At 34.5% G+C, this 22,319-nt stretch overlaps 3 protein-coding genes across 3 annotated transcripts; all 3 read right to left on the bottom strand.

Annotated features, from left to right (window-relative positions):
* Window positions 1-6,160: 6,160 nt before the first annotated feature.
* On the bottom strand, window positions 6,161-12,010 carry LOC126682650 (probable CoA ligase CCL8). The gene is made up of 17 exons (XM_050378389.2): window positions 11,632-12,010; window positions 11,358-11,518; window positions 10,898-11,071; window positions 10,226-10,388; window positions 10,017-10,105; window positions 9,656-9,724; window positions 9,459-9,512; window positions 9,210-9,317; window positions 8,694-8,792; window positions 8,359-8,451; window positions 8,203-8,280; window positions 8,024-8,125; window positions 7,688-7,778; window positions 7,191-7,264; window positions 6,866-7,045; window positions 6,649-6,702; window positions 6,161-6,535 (listed from the first exon to the last, which is right to left on the bottom strand). The coding sequence occupies exons 1-17, from the start codon at window positions 11,807-11,809 to the stop codon at window positions 6,491-6,493; spliced, it is 1,812 nt and encodes a 603-aa protein (XP_050234346.1). The 5' UTR covers window positions 11,810-12,010; the 3' UTR covers window positions 6,161-6,490.
* Window positions 12,011-12,563: 553 nt separating this feature from the next.
* Window positions 12,564-14,289, bottom strand: LOC126682460 (cytochrome c-type biogenesis CcmH-like mitochondrial protein). The gene is made up of 3 exons (XM_050378164.2): window positions 13,811-14,289; window positions 13,069-13,200; window positions 12,564-12,993 (listed from the first exon to the last, which is right to left on the bottom strand). Exons 1-3 carry the CDS (start codon window positions 13,955-13,957, stop codon window positions 12,790-12,792), a joined length of 483 nt encoding a protein of 160 aa, XP_050234121.1. The 5' UTR covers window positions 13,958-14,289; the 3' UTR covers window positions 12,564-12,789.
* Window positions 14,290-14,931: 642 nt separating this feature from the next.
* Window positions 14,932-21,877, bottom strand: LOC126683451 (probable plastidic glucose transporter 3). The gene is made up of 16 exons (XM_050379351.2): window positions 21,501-21,877; window positions 21,159-21,284; window positions 20,303-20,414; window positions 20,142-20,209; window positions 19,927-20,059; window positions 19,320-19,419; window positions 19,077-19,189; window positions 18,880-18,973; window positions 18,270-18,423; window positions 18,046-18,189; window positions 17,890-17,963; window positions 17,301-17,389; window positions 16,818-16,932; window positions 15,935-16,119; window positions 15,409-15,521; window positions 14,932-15,190 (listed from the first exon to the last, which is right to left on the bottom strand). The coding sequence occupies exons 2-14, from the start codon at window positions 21,262-21,264 to the stop codon at window positions 15,940-15,942; spliced, it is 1,482 nt and encodes a 493-aa protein (XP_050235308.1). The 5' UTR covers window positions 21,265-21,284; window positions 21,501-21,877; the 3' UTR covers window positions 14,932-15,190; window positions 15,409-15,521; window positions 15,935-15,939.
* Between the last annotated feature and the right edge of the window lie 442 nt (window positions 21,878-22,319).

The following is a 22,319-nucleotide window of genomic DNA, read 5'->3' as shown; positions in this document are numbered from 1 at the left end:
TTCCACAGGCTAGTTCGAGAATCAAATGTCTCGGCGTTGAAGGAGCTTGTTTCTATGTGGGTTTTCATGAAGGTAGCTACACTAGTATAGGTACAAGAGGTGACCAACCTCACCACCTTGAAGTAGTGATGATCATAAGAAACAAGTCCTGCTAATGCAAAGAGAGTGCACGTTGGCGGTGGAGGAAGAGCGAGCCACTGCTTGGTAATGGGGTTGCAGACATAGTAAATACACTCGCAATCGTAACTCGTCGTGCACAATGCTAACCCGTTGCTGGAGCATAGAAGACGAATGGGTGATTTGTGCTGAGGAAGAAAGCCCAAGGAAGCAGTGGGAGAGTCTTGGGACCATGATTTGTGGCAATCATCATAGGTAGAGTGTCTGAGAGTTTGAGTTGTAAAGTTTTTTGAAGCATAGACACAAAAGTAAAAGGTGGGGTCTGGGAGGGGTGTGAGTTTATCGCGAAGCAGTTACTGAGCAGGAAAATATGGTCGAGAGATGAGAGACGACCAGAGCTTGGAAACGCATTTGCATCTACCAGAGATCTTGGGGAAGTTTGTAAAGGATTTCGAGCAATACGTCACTTGGGAGGTCGTTGATTGAACAACCCATATGGCCGGAGTTCAAAATAAAATATCAAACCAATGTCCTCAATGCTAGTTTATATATAGGAATGGACTACGTACTTATATGGAAATTCTGAATCCCATACAAAATAGTATTATTCTTTTTATTTAGAATTAATGTAAAAAGAATCACGAACTTTACACGTTTTTTCATTTTAATCACGCAATTTAAATTTTCTCATTTTCATGCACGAATTACCACTTTTTCTCAAATTCATGCACAGTGCTGAGGTGGCACTTATTTATTGGTGTAAAACGACCTCCACCTCAGCAAATTAAACCAATGGAGCCGTGACACCTCAGCACCATGCATGAATTTGAAAAAAATGGTAGTTCATGCATAAAAATAAAAAAAATTAAACCGCGTGATTAAAATGACAAAACTTGTAAAGTTCGTGATTTTTTTTATGATATTAACCCTTTTATTTATATGATTTTTCATTTTCCTAATTGCAACACAACTGCTACAATCCCAACACATGAAGGATCGAAGGGCATATATTTGCTGCAGATTCTAATCCGGTCCTGAAAACACCTAATACGCTTTGATTCTCCAAGAACACAAGCCTTGCACAGATTCGAAGCTGGATTCCGCATCTACTTCGCCAGCAAACGAGCCAAGGACTCAGAACGGTATTTCTGAGGACCCTCTCATAATTCATTTGATTTTTCTGTCCATGTATATGCCGTGATCAATTAGAATGCATGTTAGATTCAAAGTTGTTGTTTTGCCATAACTATTGTTAAATTGCCATGAAATTGCCATATTAGTTAAAAAAATCAATACTTTGCATGATTGCCATGAAATTTGATGATAGACATATTAATTAGCTGTAATTAATTGTGTTTATGCTTAGATCCAGTAAATTAATCAATTTAGAGCTCTTAGAATGCATGTTTGTAGCAGATTTTAGCTAGTTTTGCCATGAAAACTTGAAAAACGTACTTGCTGCTAAGAAAACTAACTTTGCATAGATGCGATTTAAACACTTCGATTATGTGTTTTTTGGATTCCTTGTTTGATTTTATGCTGTTTTGACTACTTTTGCATGAAAAACGGAGCTAAAACGAGTGAGAATGAAGCAAAACAAAACGACCTTTGAAACTGCAGACGAACCGCCGCCACCGCCACTCAAGCCGACGGCGCCGCCGGGATAAAGTGGCTGCGCCGCCACAATGAACTTCCGGCGCCGCCAGGTTAAACTGGCGCCGTGTTCATGGCTCCTCAGCTCCCCAGATTCGCTCCCAAATCTTTCCAGACGCGATCCAAACTTAAAACGTGTTTCTGGGCCCATCCGGGCTCCGAATTAGACTCAGTTTGATTCTATAAATATTTTTTTAGTTGTAGTACCTGTTTATAATAGTAAATGGGCTCAACTCGATGTTTTTAGGGTCTCGAACCCCGCTATTGTAATCTGCCAAGCCAACCGGGCCCACGAGTCCGAGGCCCAGCGAACCAGCACCTTCCAGAGCCGATTCTGGGCTAACCCGAACTCGGAATCGACTCTGAATCAAACCAGTAGAACCGAATCGACGAGACGCACAAATCTCGTGATCTGACCAAAGGCCAATACTGACCAGACCGATGGTCAAAACCCGCGCGAGTGCCAGGCATTCAAAGTCAACGAGGTTTAAAAGTATCTCTAACCTTGTATGTATATCCAACTGCCCATGAGCATGCTGATACTGTTTACTGCTTTCCAAAAGCATCCAAATCTAATAATTAACCGGTTAAATGACTAATCACTCAAAATTGGCCCATTAATGCAAATCCATCCCATCACTTATACATCGTAGGACTAACATGAAAAAGTAGTAACAGTTGTATAGGTTTTTCAAGCTCACCTAATAAAATCAATCAATCACACTTATACATCCGGTTTTAGGCTTTGTGCATGTAAAATATCCAAACCAGCCAGACTTATGCTACTTGCTAGAAACCTCTAAGGTTAGATGTATGCTTAGGAGTACCTGCTACTTGCCTCAAATGCCAGTTTAGATCGAGTCATATGCGCGTCAAACGTGTTTACTGCTTTCATCACTGTTTATTTACAGCTTTCATATCCTGTGAACTGCATATACTGTTGAGATGAGATATAAAACGAATATGTCCAGAAAATAAAGCCGGTAACAGATAAGTCAAGCACATGAGACTCGGGAAGGTCCACGAACCCTTGTCTTTGGTCCGATGCACAATAGTCTTACCGGAGGCGAGTAAGGCTATCCAGTTGGTTAAAAGGCATTTCCTAATTTAACTAGGTGGCGACTCCATTTTTCAAACCATTTCCAAATCGAGAAGTCAGCCATAAGCCTTGGGCGAGCGGCTCCCGAACCCACAATTACAAACATCAAGTTTTGGTTTAGGGGTTAAATTTTACAAATATAATTATTTTTTAGGTATTTTGCTAAAAAAACACTTTTTATTTATTTATATGATTTTTCATTTTCCTAACTAGTACAATCCCAAAACATGAACTAAAAGTTTGCAAGGAAGGGCATTTTAGTCTTAAAAAAATACATAACCAGGGGCATTTTAGTCTTAAAAAAAACATAACCACTTTCGGTTGTAGGGGCATTTTAGTCATAAGGCATATTATTTCCCGTCACTTGCTTTACTAGCCGTTCCTTCTCCCTAGTCCAAACACAGAACAGAAATCAAACCCTCACTCAAAAATCAAGAACCCATCTTTTTCTGATTCGAAAAAAATGTTAAAAATCATTGTTATTGAACTGGTAACCGCCATCTTACTTAAGAAAGCTGCTTGTGAACCTTTCTTGTCCACGGAGCAAGAACAACAGGCCTATACTCCGATAAGGTCCGTTGATTATGAATTTTACCGCACTTCTTGCCCTCAAGCTGAGAGTATCATTAAAAATGTTGTTCGGGACCAGTACAAGGTCCATTTCGGCATGACTCTGAGGATCGAATGTTTAATCGCGGTAGCTGGTCTTTCTATTGCTTGTTGTTTGATTTATTTGATCTCGGTTTAGGTACATTTGGGAAAAATTGATTCGCTAGGGTTTTTGTTTTGGCAAATTTGTAAACATTTTTGGGGTTTCTTTGTATTTTCTGGTGTTAATCTTGAAATGGGTTTTCCATTTTTTAGGGTTTTCCATTAATGTAATCTTTAGTAAACTAAATTTGATTGATGAACTCCAGTGAAATGAATCATTTGCTTTGGTTTTTACCATTCTTTTTAATGCTGATTGAAGTTGACTGATCATGTTTAGCGCTGTGATGTACCTGCTGTATTGGATGGTGTTGAGCACTTGAAATCAGAGAAAGACTGCACCTCGTCACCATCCGAGTAGAATTTTGCTTACCCTTTTCATTCTCGATAACTGTTATTCCCCCTTTCTTTGGCACACATTGAATGAGACTCACTCATCTGCTATCCGATATAGGAAAAATGATTCCGGCATCTAGAAGCTTGACATTCACCTGTCGTTTTACACTGTGGCAGGCTGCGGCGGCCGCCTTAGTAGATCGTCGCTACTCTATCACCCGGACTCGTGAAGATTTGAAAAACTGCTGTAAATTTTGTTTAAATTGTTTATGTGAAATAGTTATAGTTAGTATATTAGAACTTTATTAATACTATGAGCTTATCTTATTTCGAGTTAATATAACCTTAGTATATTTAACCAAAAAAAAGGAAAACTTAAAAGCTAAAAAAGGAATAAACATATAATATTAAATTATTATAATAATTCTATTTTTTTAATTTGATGGATTTCTGCACTCGTGTCCTATTTCATATACATACTCCAGTATCTTGAAAAAAATAAGGAAAATGTACAAAAATAATCCTAATGTATAGCCCGTGTCTCATGTTAACATCTCATATATTTTGGATCTCAAAAATGACCTTAACGTCTTGAAAGAGTATTAAAAATGACTCTTTCATTAATATCCGTTTTATGTCGTACACATTTTTATTTAACGCCGCTCATTTTTGTGTTGTTTTGATATTTTTTCACAACGTTAAGGTCAAATTTAAGATTTGAAATACATGAGGTGCCAACAAGAGACAAAGGATATACATGAGGGTCATTTTTGAACTTTTTTCTAAAAAAATATTATCGAGTCCAACACCCAGATATATATCCGATATGGACACCCGTATACGAGTCCGAGTACCGGAATATAAGTCCCACTTTTTTGTTATTGTTTGCCATTTTCATTTTTCGTTTCCACCACTGGAGCCCCACTTAAGAATTTTCTGATCATATAATTTCTCTCATTTTAAGGATAAAATTATTGTTATTGATAATATGGAAAGATATTCAAAATTATAATGTGCTAAAAATTGTTTAAAATTTTATTTTGTTTTAGTGGTTAAAGGAGATAATGAAGATAAATAAAATAAAAATGGAATTATTTTTCAAATACCTGTTTTTGCCCAAGTATTTATAGCATTTTGGCCCATTTTCCCTTATTTCCTACGCTATCTATTTTTCTAATTTATTTACAAAAGTACCCACTATATATAGAAGTCTTATCTCATTTTAGGTTAAACTTTTACATAATCACTCTTTTTTCTTTCTCTTCTCTCTCAAAGTTTTCTTCTTCTTTTTCGTTTGATTTTCAGTTTGTCTCCTCCGGTTATTTTTTCGTTCGTTTTCTCCGTTCGTTTTTTTCCGTTCGCTTTTCCGTTTGTGCTTCTGTTCGTCTACTTCAAATGGATTTCTCGTCGTTTTCGGCCGTTTTTCCGTTCGTCTTTTCCGTTCGCGCCAGTCCGTTCGTCTCTTCCGTTCGCGTAATGGATTTCTCGACTCATTTTTAGATTTGTTTAATCTTTTAGATTTTTTGTAATGATTTAAACATTTTGTAAATAAATTATTGTAGATCTATAATTTTTTGTTTATAAAATTGTTCTATTATTCATATAATTATTTATTTTGTCTTTCTCTTATTCATAGATTTGTTTATTGGTACTGATTTTGTAAAAAACAAATTGATTTATGGTGCATTTGTAGTAATTTTATAATATATTTACGTTTTAGTGTATTTTTTTTGTATCTAGTGTATTTCTGGTGTTTTTCGGATATTTATAATTTTTTGTTGTATTTCTGCTGTTTTTTAGTATATCTATGGTGCATTTACAGTATTTATGGTGTATGTGCGGTGTTTATGGTGTATGTGCGGTGTTTATGGTATAGACCACAAAACCCTACAAAATAAATACAATATATATACATTAATTTTACACTATAAAAACACTATATATACACTATTATTACACATAAAAAAATAAAAATAAAATCCAGAAAAAAATCTAAAAAATAAATAAATTATTAAAAACTGAAAAATAGGACTGTGCAATCGGTCGGTTCAGTCGACCGAACCGAAAAAACCAAAATTGGAAACCAAAAAAGGTATTTGTGAAATAAAAAAAAATCGTAAATAAAAAAAGTCAGAAAACAAAAGTCAAAACTTGACAGGTAAAAGTATAAATAAGTTAACGAAACATGTATTTCAGAAAATTATCACAATAAAAATGGCAAAAGGAAATGCGATTTCATTTGTAAGATAAAACATAAGAATACTTGTATTGTTTTATATAGAATTGGATTCTGACAAGACAAGATACTATTTTTTACATAATACTACAAAATTACACAATTATTGAAATATACTGACCATAATGAAATAAACAAATATTTCCTCATATCAACCTAAACCAGCTCTCTCATACTCTCTCTATACATAATTCTGATTCTACATTGCATCCCAACATCCAAGAATTACTGTAGAAATCTCCATAAAGCGGTGGAGTGCAGCACTCTAGATGGCGAGAGTCCAGTAGCCGAAATCCTCACTAGCTTATGCTCTTGAAGCTGTTGCTTTTGACTAAATAAATTTACAATTCAGGAGCCAACACTTTTTTTAGCTCTTTCTTGTTCACCTGAAATTCATATGGAAGACTTGTTATATTTTGCCGCCTTCTTAAAAAAATTATTGACAGAGAGAGAAAATCCGAGTATTATCTCGCAAAACTAAAAGGCGGAAATAGTTCACCTTTCCCATGGCATTACGTGGCACTGAATCCCATAAGAACAATCGAGTAGGAAGCTGAGAAAAGAAGATGTATTTAATATTTCAATAAAATTATCCACACTTGATTAATCCAATCAAAACATGAATAATTTAATCATCAGGATCAAACCGGAGTGACATATATTGATTCATAAGCTTGAATGATTCAGAGACAATTCGACGTTCTCCATGTTGTTACCTTATATGGTGCAAGTTTGTTTTTAGCCCAGTCGCAGAGTTCTTCCAAGCTTAGGATGCCCTTTGACTCTTCCTCTCTTTTTCTCTTTGCCGCTTCATCTAGCACAACAATTGCACTCACCGCATCTCCATAATCTTTATCTGGTAAACCTAAAACACAGCATTCTGCAATCGCCGGGTGCTGTTACAACATAAGGAAATGTAAGTTTTACTCTTGTAACGGGAAAATCAAACTACTTAACTCCTGTATTTGTATAATCACTTTCGGAAAACAACGACACTGGTCAACACTACAGAGGTCAGCAGAAATAATGGGAGCTAATCACCTCCAAAAGTGTCGATTCAATCTCTAATGCTGATAATTTATATCCCCCAACTTTCATAATATCCGCACTTGTACCTGAAATATAACATCCAAGTCATATGCGATGGAATGAAGCATTGCAGCAGAAATTGGATCTATCATGTTTTTTCCAAGTCACCTATATATAATCTATAATAATGTATGTAACTGTGAAGGGAGTAGACGAGCGAAGTTACAATATACTATAAGTTACTATTAGAGTTATTTTTGTAATTTTTTTTTTCATTATCTAATAATAGAATATATTGTTAATTATTATGTGTTCTAAATAAAGCTGGAGAAAAGTGCCAATCACAAGAATAATCAAATAGCGGGAGAGAGTTATTAACTCATTTTGTTAGGACAGTAAAAGGAAATGATTCACATCTGGATGGGGCAGGGGCTTTGTAAAAGGCCTAGTAGGAAAAATACAATAAAAATGGGTACTAATAGAACATAATTGATTATAGAATTGCTTACGCCCCAAAATGATGAAGTATCCATCTTCATCTACTTTGCCAGCATCCCCTGTTCTAAAGAAGCCATCATCGGTAAAGGATTCATTGGTTACCTGCATATTTATCAAAGATTTGTAAATCAACTAGTCAGAGTCTTTGCACTTCAGAACTAAATGGTTTATCAATCCTTCATTATAACAAGTAAATCTCAGAGTGTATGTAGTCCAAAAAGCATCACATTCTGATTGAATATATTGACAAAATATTTTTCCAGCCGAAAAACTTAAAGTAAATGAAGTCGCCGACTAAAGGAAGAAAAAGACGAGGAAGAAGACAAAAATCAAATACTAAGCTGGACCTTAGGAAGTTTCCAATACTCCTTGAACAGCGAAGGACTTTTAACGCACAGTTCACCCACCCTAGTTTTATCATTTTCACTCTCATCTTCCACAATCTTCACCTGTAGAAGGTATGTGCAAGAAGGATGAGAAGTTGCATAAAGAAAAGTAGAAACAATGTAAAGAAAGATAAGATTACCTGCACTCCAGGGAATGGGTTGCCTACAGTCCCTGCTTTCCGTGCACCTCTTAAGGGATTTGATATTGCCATGACAAACTAAATATAATGTGATGACAAATAGAGTATCAGAACCAAAATTTAAGCGCATTTCCATTTCATAAATACCTCACTCACCTCAGTCATGCCATATCTTTCCAGGAGACGGTGTCCAGTGATGGCTTCCCATTGTTCCATGACAGGAAGAGGAAGTGCTGAGGAGCCACACATCTAGAAAGAAAAAAACAGCAACAAATGTGGCTTTTAATCACGCATTTAATAGCCGACTTCGACAGGAAAAGCAGTGAGGTTGCTGATGACAGTTTTACACATCACAGAGAAGATTCCAACAACGAAAATGATTATTTGCAGAATAAATTATTCTGCAACCTAGTCATATCAATTGATCAAATGTGATACTGCAACATGATTGAAGTAAAATGGATTGTAAATAGGTTTTCCAGTCCACTTACCATTAGCCGCAGTTGTCTCGCAGCATAAGCAGAAGCTGCTTGAAGCTCTGGGTCCATTGCTTCATAACCTTGAATCAATCGGGTGTACATGGTTGGAACCTGTATGGTAAAAAAATCAAATGGTTCCATAGCACTTCATACGGCTAGTTTCATGTTTAAGCATCATATATTCATAAGCTTAACTTTACGGACTGAATACAAACTCCACAAGAAAATTTGAAATGAAACTAAATGACTGTACTAAGTTTTTCTTTCTCGCACCAAATATTTATATCATTGGACAAGAAATAGTGAGATAGCGTGCTTCCTTTTTCACAAGACACATGGCCGATATGAAGTAGACATCAGTTGAGATCAATAAAACACAGAACTGGAAAATACAAAAGTAAATAATGAACTATACCGACAGATGTTGAAACTGAACTTTGTTTTCGATATGTTATTCCAAAAACACAAGAATAATTTAATTAATAAAACAACTGCACCCTGTCTGCAACTGCAATACAGAATACTCACTCCTGTAAACACTGTTATGGCATCATCCGCTTTATTGCCATTTAATGGATATGATTCACGCCATCTTTGCCAGATACCACTCACACTAAACTTTGGCATAAACTCAACCTGTAAAAATTTCAAATCAATGTATTACAACTAACACCAATGGGATTGACCAAATGAACTCTAAGTTTAGAATAGGCATATGTGTGTGTCTACAACACACGCGCATAAGTCATTTGAAATTAACAGAAATGGTATCCTTACTGTGGAGCCTGCATAGATGGGAGCAAATAGAGCATTGAAAAGTCCATGAACATGTACGGCACAAGTTAAGGACGACTTTGAAAGAGTCTTATATGCAGCAACAATTAAGACAATATTAGCATTAATGGGTTTTGATGCATAAGGATTTGAATAGCCAGAAAAATAGCAATCCAAGTAACTATTATTTGAAGGATATGATGCAGAGGAAGGCAATGGAGAAATTTATCTGTGGATGTGTATTCCCAAGCTCGTGCCAAGGTTTGAACCTGCACATCAGAAAAATATAAGCAGAGTCAACAATAAAATACAACTTTAAATTAGAAATGGAAAATAAATACAATTTATTATCCATATTCATTATATGGCATCAGCATTAAGGCATGCTAGTTTGAGTAAATATGATTCCAACAGTACTTCACATTTGGTACTACCATGAAATTTATGCATAATATTGACAATGGTTGACAACTAGCTTTTGGCATCATTAACTCACAAGTAGGTTTGACAGCCATATCATAAGGATTTTACTTAAGATGTAAAGGGTAATCAGACAATTACCTGTGCAGAGATGCTTCTGTGGGTATGAACAACACCTTTAGGTTTACCTGTTGTTCCACTTGTATAGACTATCAGAGCTGGATCTTCAGCTGCACCAAGAATATGATAATTTTTTTTGATATAACAGCAGCAATGGTGTACCAGAGATTGTAAATGGAACAAAATGAGAAATTTTTTATCATGTAAATTCTCAATGATCTTTGACAAACCTCTATCTGCATCGACCGATTCAATTTGTGAATGATGGAGTGCACTTGTCTGTGGAGAAGTACTGGGAACAGGTGGAATGAGGGAAAATTGAGCGGCACATTTAGCAGCAATATTTTGCAACAACTCAGAATAATCTTCGGTGCTCAGCACCATAGATATTTCCTAAGAATAAAAGGAAAAATTGGACATCTATGAGAACTGATTCCCAATTGATCAGATCCATGAATTTTTTTAATAAAGATTGTACAGCATAACCTGAAGCAATTGTACTATGCTGCACTATGCTATTAAGCTTGTCTATCAACTAAATTTAAAAATCCTTTTCAATGATAAAATCAGAGCATAAGTCCACTATACTCTGCGAATATTGTTCGAAAAAGGGATGAGTACTGAATTTTTGATCTAGTCAATGATATAGAAAAGTTTAAATACAGCGCCACAATACAATATTTATTCAATCCATTTAAATTATTCCAATGTGTCAGTTGACTCCTTACAAGTTCAAATACAAAACAAGTTATATGAGCACTATTACCCTACTAATCTGTTTCTAGAAGTGGGCTTATATACAAGAACTTCGCATAGTAATTAACAACTCCACCTTCAAAATATATGATTATATAAATAAAACCTAAATATGGGGAATAAAAGGAGGCAACTTTTGTGCTTACTGAATCATTCATCACATGCAAGAGTTCAGTCTCAGGGTAGCTAAGAGCGAGCGGAACTGCAACACCTCCACTAAACCAAGTTGCCAATACACCAGCAACAAACTCAGCTGAAGGTTTAGCTATGATCCCTATTCGAGCTCCACCAAGTTGCCCATTTCCTCCAACACCATCAACCTACAAAGACAGAATTTTTCTTGTCAAATCTACCAGCTTTCTATTCTCCAGATAGAATAAACAACTAATTTTGTAAATAAGATTCCTATAATGCTTCAGTTACAATTTAAGTAGCACAGACACTTCATTCAATTCAGTTCCGAATCATTTCGGATACGAAACTTTATTTTTACACAGGAACTTAAAATAACCCCGTTTTTTCCATGTCAGTGTCTCGTTTCCCCGTGTCTGTCCGTGCTACCTAAGTTACAATTGATAGGTAACAAGGTTAAATTCAGCTACTCACAGACTTTAATCCAGCATTACACAAAAGATCAGATATACTCCAAGCAGATGAAATAAGCTGTGAATAACTGCAATTCTTTTGATCAGCGGTGATAGCAATGCTATCAGCAGCACCATTCCCTTGCTTATAAACTGATTTCACCACCTCCATAAATGTATGTGCTGCACAAACCAAAAAAAGCAAACCAAAATTCAGACTAAATTTATCAAAAATTTGAAAATTATTACTCATTTTTTCACCATAAATCAAATAAAACATCAAATTAGAGACTTACAAGAGTACAAACGAGAAGATGAAGAGGTGGGTGGATCTCTAAAGGGCGTGGAGAATAAGAAAGCAGGGTACTTGTGATCAGGGTGCCATTGGAAAGAGGTGGATATGTGGTAATAATGGAGAGAGGTGTGGATGCACTTAAGGTGTTTGTTGAAAGTCTTAAATGAAGAAGAGTACATTTAAAATTGAATTAAATGGTGGGTTCAATTTGGTTTGTTGCGGTGATTAATGAGTAATGCAGAGTAAAGGTTTTTGGTTTGTGGTTGGTCGGCTGATTCTTTACCAGCCGTTTTTACAGTTGGCTTTCATGCACTGATATGGACGAAGGATTAATAGGAGGGAGACGAAAATAAAATTTATGCAACAAAGGTTCAATTTGGTACTCTAATTTAAAACAAAAGATCAAAATAGTCTAAGTTTGTACTTTTTACCCAAAATTGACAAAGCCACCAAGGTCGAAACTCCTCTAATATTTTGTCCTAAAGTCCAAATGAACCTTTATTGAAAATTGATATCATTCCAAATTTGGTTAGATAATAACATATCTATCTATTAGTATTGTTAATATATGTGCTCCATTTGGTTCTTTCGGAAATTTGTGATAGTTTACTACACATGTAAAATAAAACCGTGGGTGATACCAGTACGTATTGAATTTTTTTAAGAGCTCCAACACATTACATTTAGATTAAGACAACTGAAGCAAGTTTCAATGCGAATGAGATTCGCGAAAAAAAAAAAACAGATATACATGTGAATTAGGTATGAGTACGGTTAGGGAGAATTTGTATTAAATTTTGGAGAAATTTCCAAATTTTAATATAGAGGAATCAGAACAATACTAAAATATAAAATTTATATAGTACCATCTCAAAAGTTCGGAGTAGTTCAGTTTGGAGATTCTAAACTAACCGAACAAAAATAAGAAATGTAAAACAAAAATAGTATAATGCAGCAATATCATTCAAGAAAGTAAATGATAATACAGTGAACTGGTTTCAAATCAAACCCATTGCCATGTTAACACTTTAACAATCTTTCATCGCCTACAGTTTAAGCAGCACACTTCAGCTTCCAGCAGAACTTTTTAGCTTCAGGCACTAAAGTTCCGAGTTCGGAAGAAGATTTCAACAAGTGAAAAGAACGACATGTCACTGTTTCATTGGCCGCACCATCGTTTCCACCACGAGAAAGGACCGGTAGCTTGTGAGGTAGGAGGTGTGAGAATGTCTAACATAGTTTCCTTCTCTTTTGGGGTCAATGTAACACCTCTAACAAGGTTCAAAGCCATGATGTGTACATTAGTTTTCTGTCTATGCTTGTTAAAAGCCCAAACCCCACCAGCAGCACCTGCAACTAAAAGCTGTCTAAAACAATTACATCCGAATACAAACACTATCTGAAAGAAATACTTTTGTTTTAGGCTCTTATAACTAACCGGGGATAGCCACAGGGCTGCAGTCTGCAGATCAAACTTCGGGGCATAAAGTACGGTTTCCCCATATTCATCCTCGAGCTTTTTAAATATCTCTTTGTCAGATTTCCCGGCTCGAATGTCATCCCGAATCAGCTAAATTACAAGAATTACCGGGACACAAATTTTTCAGAACAATTGACAAAAAGATAATCCGAGAAAAGTAAAGGTGAGGAATTACATTTCGGAAGGATTGTATCTCTGAATCATGATACAATGATTATTTAAAGACTATATCTTTTTTCAAAAAACTCTTATTTATCAAGAGTTCGACCAAGCATGCCTTGTTTGTAATAAATAATTTGCAAGAATATAAAATCAATTGAATTCTTGGAACATTTCACGTCAGTTTTAGCATGATTTCAATTCTTGCAAATTGCATTGTGTAATTTTTTATGGACGAAATAGAAAGAATCGGATTCTAGCAACTATTACCTTTTGAAATACTAGCAAGTGTATAATGATCAACTTATGCATTTGTAAGCTAGCTAGCACGGACATTTCATTCAATCAATGTGTCCCATTTTGAAAACGTGACAGACAGTTGACATTTCGGACACAAAACTTCATTTTTACATAAGAAACCTTAGAATAACAAAATTTCTCCGTGTTCGTGTCCAAGTGTCCCATTTTTCCGTGTCCGTGTCCGTGTCGGTGCTACCTAGTTTGCAAGTTAAGTTTGAAGACATAAAAAATTGAATAATACCTTCCTGAGGAGAATAGCAATATCAGCTTGAGAATCTTCAATAGACTGACTTCCACAGTCTGTGCATCTTACATTATGGCTTATATTTCTTGCTCGAGTCTCTACAATCTGTGATTTCTTAGCTTCGTCATCGCCGTTGCTTCCCATTATACTTTAAAATTGAAATAACTTAGGAACAGAAATTAATTTTTTTTCACTCAGGCATTTTATCAAACACTTAGCAAACCAAACGAAGGATCCAAACGAGAACTGAATTTCTTTCCTCCAGTTATAGATTGGAATCTACTGCAATTTGAGAATTTGAGTTTTAAGACCTTAGTGAATAATTCTATTTGGCTTAATTTATTTAGAATTTAAGAATCAAAAAATGGAAGAACGAGTGATCAAATGTTGTGGTTTGCGAAATGGAGAGCAGCAGAGATGGAAATGTTTAATTTTTCGTATGCAAATAGAGTTTGAGTACATAGTCAACTTGGTCCGTGAATTTGTGATTCAGAGTTAAATAATTTAATTTCAACTATTTTGACTAATTAAGTGTAGTATTTTTTTAATTTTTAGATTAAATAAGGATAGTACTCTCTATTTTCAGATTAATTAAAAATAAAATTGGATTATTCTGATTGCTGAACTTGTTCATATTATACAATTTTATCCCTAGATCCAAAATAGAGAGTATTGTATTTAATTGATAAAAAATGGCTAAAATTAAATTATCCAATTTTGAGTTACAAATTAAGAGACCGAATTGGCATTTTGCTCAGTAGAATTATTTGTTGACATTGATGTCATGGTAATGGAAAAACCTTTAAAAGTCTCAATTAAAAATCAAAATTTTTAAGGTTATGAATTAAAATATCAGAAATTAATAGGAGATAAAAAAAATTAGGATTGTCATTGAAACTTACCTAAATCTGTAGAAGAGAGAAGTCTGGATTTCAAAATCCAGTAATAATGTAAAATAAGACTTTAACTTACTGATGTATTCCCTCTAATCCAAATTGTTAAACTATTTTAAAAAGATTATAGTCTTTTAGTTATAGTATATAATTAATTATTATTTAAATAACTAAATATCATATAGTATATTTTTATTAATTGTAATAAAATAGCTAGATTGGAAATGTTAAATAAAGAACTACTATCATTCACTGCAATTTTCCAATACATAATTTGTGTATAAATTTCTTTTGAATGCTACAGAAACCTATCATATGGGACAATGCTTCAAAAAATTTGCTAAGGAAGACAAAATGATTTGCTCTCCCGCTGGCATCAGATGAATGTATTTTCTTCACTTTTCCAGCTTTTGATTCTTCATGTCTTGCACTTCAAGGAAGCAATATCGGGATAATCAACAGCAGCAAAAATGTGTGTTTATCACTGCAAATCATATGATAAAAGAAAGAAGTCGATCAAAAGAATTACGTTGCTGACGAAATTTTGTAAAATTCATTTGTATATGAATATAGTTGCTTTTGGTTTACTAAGAAATTCATTTACTTTTTAAGTTTTTTAGGATTGGTTATGTTATGTCAAATGAATTACTAAATAAATACATATGGAAATGAAATAAATTCTAAAGGGTAAGGCGTACTTACATCCTTTATCACCGCCTTTTCATGTCGATTTAGAAACTATTTACCTTGCATTGGCTGTATAACTAACCTAAACCTTCTTTTTGATTTTACTCTGTGGGAAGTACCGCCCTGGACTGAACACGAGAAGCAAAGTTGGAAAACAATGATTAGCCAATAGTTGAATCCGAATTATCTGGGCTCTAAGCAAAGAAAAATAGGTTGCTAATCTAATTAAATTAAAGTAGACATAACAAAAGCTTTTAAAGACAGCCTTGTATTTCTCTTTTTTGAAAGAAAAGCTTAATGCAGGTCATTAAAGCATTGACAATTAAATAGAGAACATCCCTGAACAGACAGAGCAACCAATGTCAGAAGTTGCTCGAGGAATTGAGGAAAAGATCGAATCAGAAATGATTTCGTATAGTTCGTGAAGAAGAAAAATATTCCATGTTTAAAGAGGGCAACTGTAACATATTTATGAGAACTATAATTGAGCTCATTAGTCACTACCAGTTAAACATTTTGACCGACAAACTCAGAAACTTACCTTCACTATGATGGAAGAAATGCAATCTCAATCTCTTGGAGTGATTTTCCTTTTGTTTCTAGCACTTTCTTCTTCACGAAAATAACCCCCCACAAACAAAAGGTAGCAAATGTTGCATATAAGACTAGCGGACCAATTTGCTCCAGTAGTTGTAGAAATAAGAGACCCACAAAGAAATTTATAACCTGTTGCATAATGCAAGGTTTTTCAGACAAGTAACAGTGATTATTCATAAGGTTGAGAAAATAAATTCGAGTGAGCAGTTAAAGAAAAAATATAAAATATGTATTGTACAAATTTTTGTAAATTGCCAGCTAATCTATATGCAAGACCCTAAGCAGAGAACTCCGGACTTTTTAATATTATCCAAATGCAATTTTTTTTATCAGAAATCGATTGGACTATCAGAAAAATAACTATTGTAAGGACAATTTCACTCCGGAACAAGGTTGTCTTTGGAATGCAGATTTTTAGGAGCCTTTTATATAAACTGCGAAAAACAATGCAGAAATCAACTTAGGCCAGCATGCATGAGATAAATGAGAATGGGACTCACAGATGCTCAAAAGCAAAATGTTATTGAGCTCTTAAAATGCTAGAAAGAAAAGACTCATATTGTCCAGAAACAAAAGTTAAAAGATTCCTTTTTGAAATTCTATATCATATTTAACCAGTATATTAATCTAAAACCTGAATTTCACATGCTAAAAGTACAGTATCATTAATTGGCATAAATGATTGTTCCATTGGCATCCCTTTCACAATTTGGTCAGACTTTTAATTGTTGTTAGGCTAAAATTTTTTTCCCATTAACAAAGAATTGAGAAGCAGCATCCAATACTATCAAACACAAACTTTACAAAGATGAGCAGCAGACAATTACCCAATGCACTGCCATGCAAAAAGCCATTGCCTTTGCCCTAATTCGATTTGGAAATATTTCTGACAGAAGTAGACCAGGCACTGGACCAGCACCAAGAGCAAATGTGAAAACAAACCTGTATAATTAAATCATGTTGCAAATACATCAAATAGAAAAAATTGCAGAGGAAGAAAATTATGAGATCAGAGAGGCATTTAAGGTTAATTCTTTCCATCCAAGAATCTCTATGCAAAAGACGGATTCCAATAATCAACATATTCTGGTAAGTTTCTTGTGTTTAGTGATAAATCTTACAAAAGTTTGAAGTAAACATCTCTTGTTAGATCAAGCCTGTTTTGATAACTAGAACTAGTTCTAACAGATTCAGAATCTTATTGGAAAGTGATGATCAAGTTATCACGAGCCTGCTTGATATTTCTTTCTGTTCAAAACTACTTTATCTTACCGTACAAAAGATATAAAAGTTGTAGCCTGACTACTTACATCAGCATGCCTCCAACAGATAAATATACTGCAGCACTGCTAGACACAAATGAAGTGGCTGCAAAAGCTTGAAGACCCATTGACGCAGCCTGTAGAGCGGGATGCAGAAGGTTAAGGATCCAGTACAATGTTGAAATCATGCACAATGTAAGATCTAAGCATGCAATCATAAGTTTACTGGTACGACACATTTTTACAATTGAAATTTTGTAACATAACCAGTTAAAGAACTTAAAATCTAAGAAGTTCAATTTGCAACCAAGGAAAGAGCTATTAGCATGATAAAATTGGGTAAATAGATTTATTTTAAGAAATTTTTGTGGAATGATTATTGGACATAGGATCCTAAGTTACATCGAATGTGCTTTTTGTGCATGTAAATATAACTAAAGCGTGGAGACGTGGGTCCTAAGTTTACTGTGTCCAAATTTTACATCCTAAATCACCATCTTAGCATCTTAATAAGTATTCTTCTTACTTGCAAAACCAAACTAAGGTTTAAATACATTTAATTCAGCGTAAAAAATTTACTCCTAAGAACTACAAGACAAGCCCTCAAAAAGATGGAAAAAAGGTTCAGATATCTCACCATTCCAGAAAAACTCCCAATAAGAAGCACCTTTCTCCCCAGTTTATCCATCAAAAGCATTGCAATTACTGAACCTGATGAGACATAAAAGCAATAAAAAAAAAGAGTCCAAGGCTCAAAGCATAACGGTCAAAAAGAGTGAAGTTATCTCTATACCCAATAAGTTACAAATTCCAACACATGTATTTGCAATGTCTGAAGGAACACCGGCACTTTTAAAGACTGTTGATGAGAAATAGAATACAGCATTTATGCCAGAGAGCTGTTGTAAGATATAAAGCTCAGACCCAATGTATACCACTGCAAATAGGGAAGTCAAAAATGATTATCTGGAAGGAAACTAAGCCACAAAGCAACCACATCTAAAACACCTTGTGTACCTTTAGAATGGCGACCATAGATCAATTCTGAAAATTTTACTTTATCTGCTTCATCACCTCGATCTAACTTTGATAATTCAGCCATAGCAGATTTAACATGTGATCCTCCCAAAAGCTTTTCAAACTCTGCCTCAGCTTCTGCGCCTCTTCCCCTCTGAGGCAATTTCAGAAAATCTGTTAGCATAACTCCAACTAACTTAACTTTTGTACCTTAAAACATCTAACGATGCAGATTAAATATATACCTCCTCGGCTATAGTGTCTATTCTGGCAATATTGATGACATAAGAATTAATCATACACATGCTTGGGTAAAATTATTTATGATTTTGATAAACGGGGGCAATAAAGAAAGGGAACATGGAGTACACGTCTGGGTTTAATGCATTCTGTGCATCTTCTAATGCAGGCACTTGAAAGAAGACATAATTGTGCTGAGAAACCTGAATGTCAAACCTTATGCAAATAACTCTTTACTTTTAAATTCGAGGCTTTTTAAATGTGAGCTGTGTGGATTATAGTCAAGCATCTCTCTAATGTATAAAATATAGTTTACGAGAGAAAAAAAAAACTGTGCAAATCAAATGATTCAAAGCAGACTGAAGATGACCTTAAAAAGCCAATGAGGACTCTCAGCACAGAATTCCACAAGCAGAGCAAGGGCTGCAGCAGGAATTACAGATACCCAAAAACAAATACGCCACCTGCACAAATTAGTTACTGATTTAATAATCATTCAGAATCAATGTGTATCAACAATTATGAGTGACCATTTCTTCATATAATTTCTTGTAAAACATAAATTACCAGCCTGCAGTTTCCTTAGCTGGAATCCCAATAAAAAAAGACCCCATAAGTCCAAGGCATGTTGCAATTTGTGTAAAGCTACCATATGTTCCCCTTACATGAGCTGGTGAAACCTGCTTGGTGATGTTATATAGCAGAAGTTATTGATAAATTTGTGGGAAGAAAAGAGAATATTGGAAAACAGGAGCATGAGATCTTCGAGCTATATAAAAACACAAAAAAATGAAAAATTATTTCTCATACCTCTGCCACGTAAAGAGCTGCAACAGGTGGACCAATACCCATCCCAATTCCAACAAACAGCCTCCCTAGAAGCATACCCCAAAGGTCTTTCGTTGATGCACTGCGTCATTGTATGTAGTTTCAAAATCAGAAAACGAAATAGATCGACAATTAGGTAGCGAGAGATATGCAGGAATATGTGAAGCAGTGTATTATTAGCTATAGTAATCTGAAGTGTTGAAGCAAAATGAAGAACAAAGAACAAAGACAAAATAACAGCTAAACAAATACAAATTCATCTCTGCGTAGTGTTCCCATAGCTTGCTTCAAACTTCAAATAATAGAAAGTAAAATAAGGCTAAATAGTTTTGGAGGGTGAAGCATGCAAAAACAAAAACAACAAATGTTTAAAGCATTAACAGTAGACAAATATTATCTTTCAGTGGGTTCGTATTCGTATGGTACCCAATTTTCACAGATAAAACTTACAGAACATGATTCAATCAAACACATAAGGAAACATGGAAATCATGGAGTTTTCTCTTCTTATTTCTTAACCAAAACAGATACACCAATGAATATCGTTACTGGGAAGATAAAAAAATTAAACCTCACAAAGGATCCATACCTCATTGAAGCCCCAATTATCATTGGTAATGCACACAGCTGAAACGCTCTACGCCGCCCAACCCCATCTGCAATCCAGCCACTAAGTACAGATCCAACAAAAGCACCCCCGAGGCACGTACTGACCACTAGGCCTTCATTTGATTCAAAACAACACATCTTAGAAACTATTCAAAGAAGACACTAACAGAAAATGGAGAAATCATCAGAAAGTACCTTCAGCCATGGTACTCCCATTAAAGCCAAGGTCTTCGGAGATGCTTTCTAATGTTTCATTAACTACACTGCACTAGAAAGGAAGCAGTGAGAATCTAACTTCAGTGAAATCCTCAAACATGAAAAGAGAGCGAATGAAGATGGAGTTTAAACGGACATACCCAAGATGGTAACCAAACAAGAATGAAGAAATTGTTGCCACAAGTACATGCAATAAAGAATGCTTCCAAGAAGGGTTTCCAATCTCTTTGCCAGTTCCATTTAGCAAATTAACTAAAGCCAAGATCAGAAATCAGACAAACTGTCAGTTAGCGTTAGTATAATCCATAGTTGTGAGAAGTATGACTAATTAAAAAAAGACAACTAATAGTTTCACCTTTTTGTTGTACACTAAAAAACAGATGGAAATATTTATGCAATCACAAAATTCTATTTGTGTGCATATTATTGTTAAATTAATCCATATGCTGAAAATTCTAAAATAAATAAATAAATGCTGATGAGAACAAACAAGACAAGTCACCTAGATCAGAATTTTCAATATATATATACAATGTAGCACCAGCACCATAAAACATAATGAATTTAAAATTCATTAGTTTGAATTCTCTCAAAATCAAAATCATTAATATAATTAGTCCATAGTTAGTCAGTGTAATTCAGTTTCTACTGAGTTCTACACATATCAGGCTATCAGCAAATAAATATAAATCTTGAATAGAAGTCTAACAAGTTGGTATTTTAAAACAAAAACTAAAAAGAACATCCTAATTTCAGCCAAATTGCACTTGTTTAGTATTATGTAATTTCAAGTACAATTTAATGTAAAACTCATACTATAATAATACATCATGCTATTGGACCACACAGGCAATTACATCACCACATCAAAAGCAAAAACATTAATCAAAATAATATTAAACGTAGAAAACATTGTTAAATATGACCTATACTGTACGTACTTTCTATCAGTTGATTAAATAATAAGCTGAATTAAGCAAAAAAACAAAAAGAAACCTGAACTTTCTTCTCTATCGTATTCCAAAGAAGAAACACGTTTATGCCTGGAGGAAGCGCCTCTCATAGCAAACTTATTATAAACTCCTTCTCCAAATCTCAACATCGACAGATTTTAGCTACCGCCTGCACATTTAAATCAACAGAATCAGCTACCGCAACTAAAATGAATTCAAATCATAACTCGCGATAAAAAAATAATAATATAGTTTTCATTTGAGATCTGACGGAAGAAAAAACATCCAATGCTGATTCAAAACACAAATGTAAACAGGAATAATAAATATACAGATTTAATAAATTAAGCTGGTGCATTATATCGGAGAGAAACAGATTATTTACGCGGATTAAAGACGAAAACGGAGGCAGCAGGGACGGCGGATGAATGGTTAAGAAACGGTGAGAAATGGACGGAGAAGTTGCTATAATGCGCCGGTGGATATATTAATGAATGAATCACTGTTCATTTACTCAATCAATCGTAAAAAGTAATGAGAAAATGGCAGGTTTGTATTAGCTGACGATGACGGAGAGGTGAAGCGGGAGGTTAACGGCGGTGATGTATATGATTGACGGAGGAGATGAGAATATATGAAAGTGGTGTAGTAGAAAGGAAGCAAAGGGGAAGAGGAGGAGTGTAGACGCTGCCTACGTAACACCTGTCACCTTTGCGGTGGTTGTTGGTTAAAGAGTTGGGATCTGCTGCTTTTTTGATACTGAATATGTTGATTCTGTTGGCCTGTTATTTGCTGACACGAGTGTCGAATTAAATACTGAATAAATAAATGTCTCGAATAATTTAATGATTTTCTTTGGAATACATGTGCATTAAAGATGCAATCAGAGCTGATTGATTAATTAAGGCAAAATATAGTAATGCGATCTTCTTTCTTTATCTAAAAAGTATTTCTATTTTAAAATATATAAATAATTCTTTAGTGAAAATATAAATACAAAGAAATTATGAATATTTATCTTACTAATAGTAAAAATCAAATTATATTTTAATTTTAATTTGAAACGGTATATATTCTCAAATTTAACTTTCTATGTCTTAATTTCCGCTCAAATTCAATGACATAAAAAGAAATAATAAGACATTGATTAAGATTGTAATTTATTGAATAATATCACTTTATATGCTATGGACAAGTTGGAAAC

The sequence above is a fragment of the Mercurialis annua genome, linkage group LG5 (genome assembly GCF_937616625.2).
Source record: "Mercurialis annua linkage group LG5, ddMerAnnu1.2, whole genome shotgun sequence".
Classification (NCBI taxonomy): domain Eukaryota; kingdom Viridiplantae; phylum Streptophyta; class Magnoliopsida; order Malpighiales; family Euphorbiaceae; genus Mercurialis; species Mercurialis annua.
Note: the sequence above shows the minus strand (reverse complement) of the source record. Positions and strands in the feature narration are given on the sequence as shown.